Source organism: Pseudophryne corroboree, chromosome 12, assembly GCF_028390025.1.
Source record: "Pseudophryne corroboree isolate aPseCor3 chromosome 12, aPseCor3.hap2, whole genome shotgun sequence".
In the NCBI taxonomy this organism is placed as follows: domain Eukaryota; kingdom Metazoa; phylum Chordata; class Amphibia; order Anura; family Myobatrachidae; genus Pseudophryne; species Pseudophryne corroboree.
The window spans coordinates 146,373,930-146,376,429 of NC_086455.1; the positions used below are offsets into that span (position 1 = coordinate 146,373,930).

The following is a 2,500-nucleotide window of genomic DNA, read 5'->3' on the forward strand; positions in this document are numbered from 1 at the left end:
CTGGACGTTGTAGATCTCCTGCGGAGCTTACCAGTGGTCCCGCCAATGAACACATCGTCGCTGCTAGGGTCCAACATCCAGTAGTTTCCTTTGCCAGGGTCATCATAGTGGCGAGGGACTTTGACAAAGCACTTGTTCAGGCTGAGGTTATGCCTGATGGAGTTCTGCCAGCCCTGCTTGTTCTCCCTGTAGTATGGAAAATTCTTCATGATGAACTCGTAGATGCCATTGAGGGTCAGACGCTTCTCTGGACTCTGACGGATGGCCATCATGATGAGGGCATTGTAGGAGAACGGTGGCTTCTCATACTTTCCATTCTTCTTCTCCCCTTCCTTGCCATTCTCCCCATCTTTGCCACCACCGTCAGCCTTCTTCTCCTCGGGTTTCTCCTTGTCCTCACCCCCTGCTAGCTCGGAAGAGGCAGAGTCCACCTTGCCAGGGGGCAAACTCTCAGTCTTGACCTCCAGGAGGCTCTTGTCCAGCTCGTTGTCTTCCTGCACCGGTCTGTGGTGCGCCTGAAGGTGGTGCGCTTGCTGGGAGAGCTGCTGCTGATGGTGCTGGTGGTGGTGGTGGTGCTGGTGGTGTGGCTGAGGGTGGTTGTCATTTTGGACCGCTTCAGGCACCAGGCTGTTGATGCTGAAGGAGGACTTGGGGATCATTTTCACTTCCTTCCTCTCTCCCATGTCCAACATATCACAAAGGTGGGAGCAGGACACTCAAGAGAAGTTGCAGCAGAAGAGGCAGTAGTAGTAGTGGCAGCAGCAGCAGCAGCGCTGAAGGCTCTGTCGCACCAATGTCTCCAAAACACTTGTAAGTCATGTAGCAAAAAACAAAACGCACATAATATTGGTGTTAATTATAGGGGTATAAATATATATACATATATAAATATAATCAAGATGCCAGGGGAGAAAATGAATCAACTACTTCATGTCCCTTCAAAATAAACACAACAACCTCCCCTCTCAGCAACTAGAGTAGACAGCTATAGCTACAATTAATTCCAGACCCAGAGACACCAGCCTGGAAAAAAAAAGAAAAAAAGAAAAAAGGAAGAATTAGGTTTAACCTTTGGGTACTGGGACCAATGAGGGAGCTCAGGCTGCAGGGACGTTTCGTGTGCACCCATCCAATGAAATCTAAGAGTTTACCTAAAGTTCCACCCAGATATTCTTCCCTCCCTCCCCCCTCCCATCTTCTTCCTCCCAAGTTCTCCAGCTTGCGGAGTGATCTGGGAGGGAAGCTCTTTACCTCCTTCCCCTCCCCCCCTCTTTTTTTTTTTTTTCCCAAACGTGATCCCCCTCCCTTTCTCCTACCAAATATCTGCCATTGCTTTCAACCCACTGTATTGGACCATCTTAGTTTTATACGTCAATATTTTCTCTTATTGATTAAAGTTTGTTTATACTTTTCTTTTTTAGGGAGAAAATAACCGTGGAGGGAAGAAAGTGGAAGAATCAAGGGACTACTTTTTACAAGCAGAGACTGAGTATTTCTGAGCTGTTGTAGTGATTTCGTTGATACAATGTAACATTTTAGCACCGAGCGATCATTTCAGATGTATGCTGTTATTTTTGTATGATTATTATTTTTTTATTATTATTATTTTCTTTGGAACAATTGTCCTTCTGGTTGAGAGGCTGCTCCAGGTTCATGTTTCCAAAGGTTCTAGCTGCGATCGGACCAGGCTCTCTATGTAAATATAATCTGTCGGCGATCAGGAGGCCATGGAACGCTACATTTTTTTTTTTAACTTCTTATTCTCATTTTACGCTAGCGTTAACCCTTTCTTTGGCCAGGGGCCCTGCACCGCATTGCAGAGGAATTTGTGGCATGGTGAAGTGCTATTCTGCAGCTCCCTCACCAATGATTAGACTGGGGGGGTGGGGTGGGGGGGGAGAAGCTTTTCCGAATGATTATTATTATAAATTCATGAGATAGATTTACCCATCTCGCCTTTGATTATTTCGCCAATGTATGTAGGATGATTAATGTTATGTATGCATGATACACGCTAGTGGCCTTGATTATTTCTAGACGCCAAAATCATCTGCAGAATGTGTCACTGGTGAAGCCTTTGTGTGTAGATGCAACACTGCCATGCATTCCCTTGTTTGTGTACTCATTAGCCATTATTCATCTCCAGCAGGACTTTTCTCTGATTTGCAATTAATGACGAAGTGCCGTGACAGTGGGCGATTGCCATGTATGTACTGTGTGTGTGCTGGTTCACTGCTAACCCCAATGGAGATACAATAAATAAACCGATCCATATTAGCAAGGGGGTTACCCTGGTTTCACAGGCAGGCAGAGGGATCTGATGCAGTGTTTCATGTAGCAAGGTGAGATGTACATACTGCAGGCCTCTGTGCTTACACGATAGATAGATAGATAGATAGATAGATAGATAGATAGATAGATAGATAGATAGATAGATAGATAGATAGATAGATAGCTTTTTGCATAGATATTAGATAAATCTATTTTTTTTTGCACAGAT

At 44.9% G+C, this 2,500-nt stretch overlaps 1 protein-coding gene across 1 annotated transcript in view; it reads right to left on the reverse strand.

The window, feature by feature from the left end:
• Positions 1 to 2,500, reverse strand: part of FOXG1 (forkhead box G1) — a 5,873-nt gene that overhangs the window by 1,640 nt on the left and 1,733 nt on the right. The window contains exon 2 of the mRNA XM_063948157.1: positions 1 to 807. This exon is cut by the window's left edge and continues 1,640 nt beyond it. Within this exon, the coding sequence (XP_063804227.1) occupies positions 1 to 692 (692 nt within the window). The 5' untranslated portion in view covers positions 693 to 807. The remainder of the gene's footprint in view (positions 808 to 2,500) is intronic.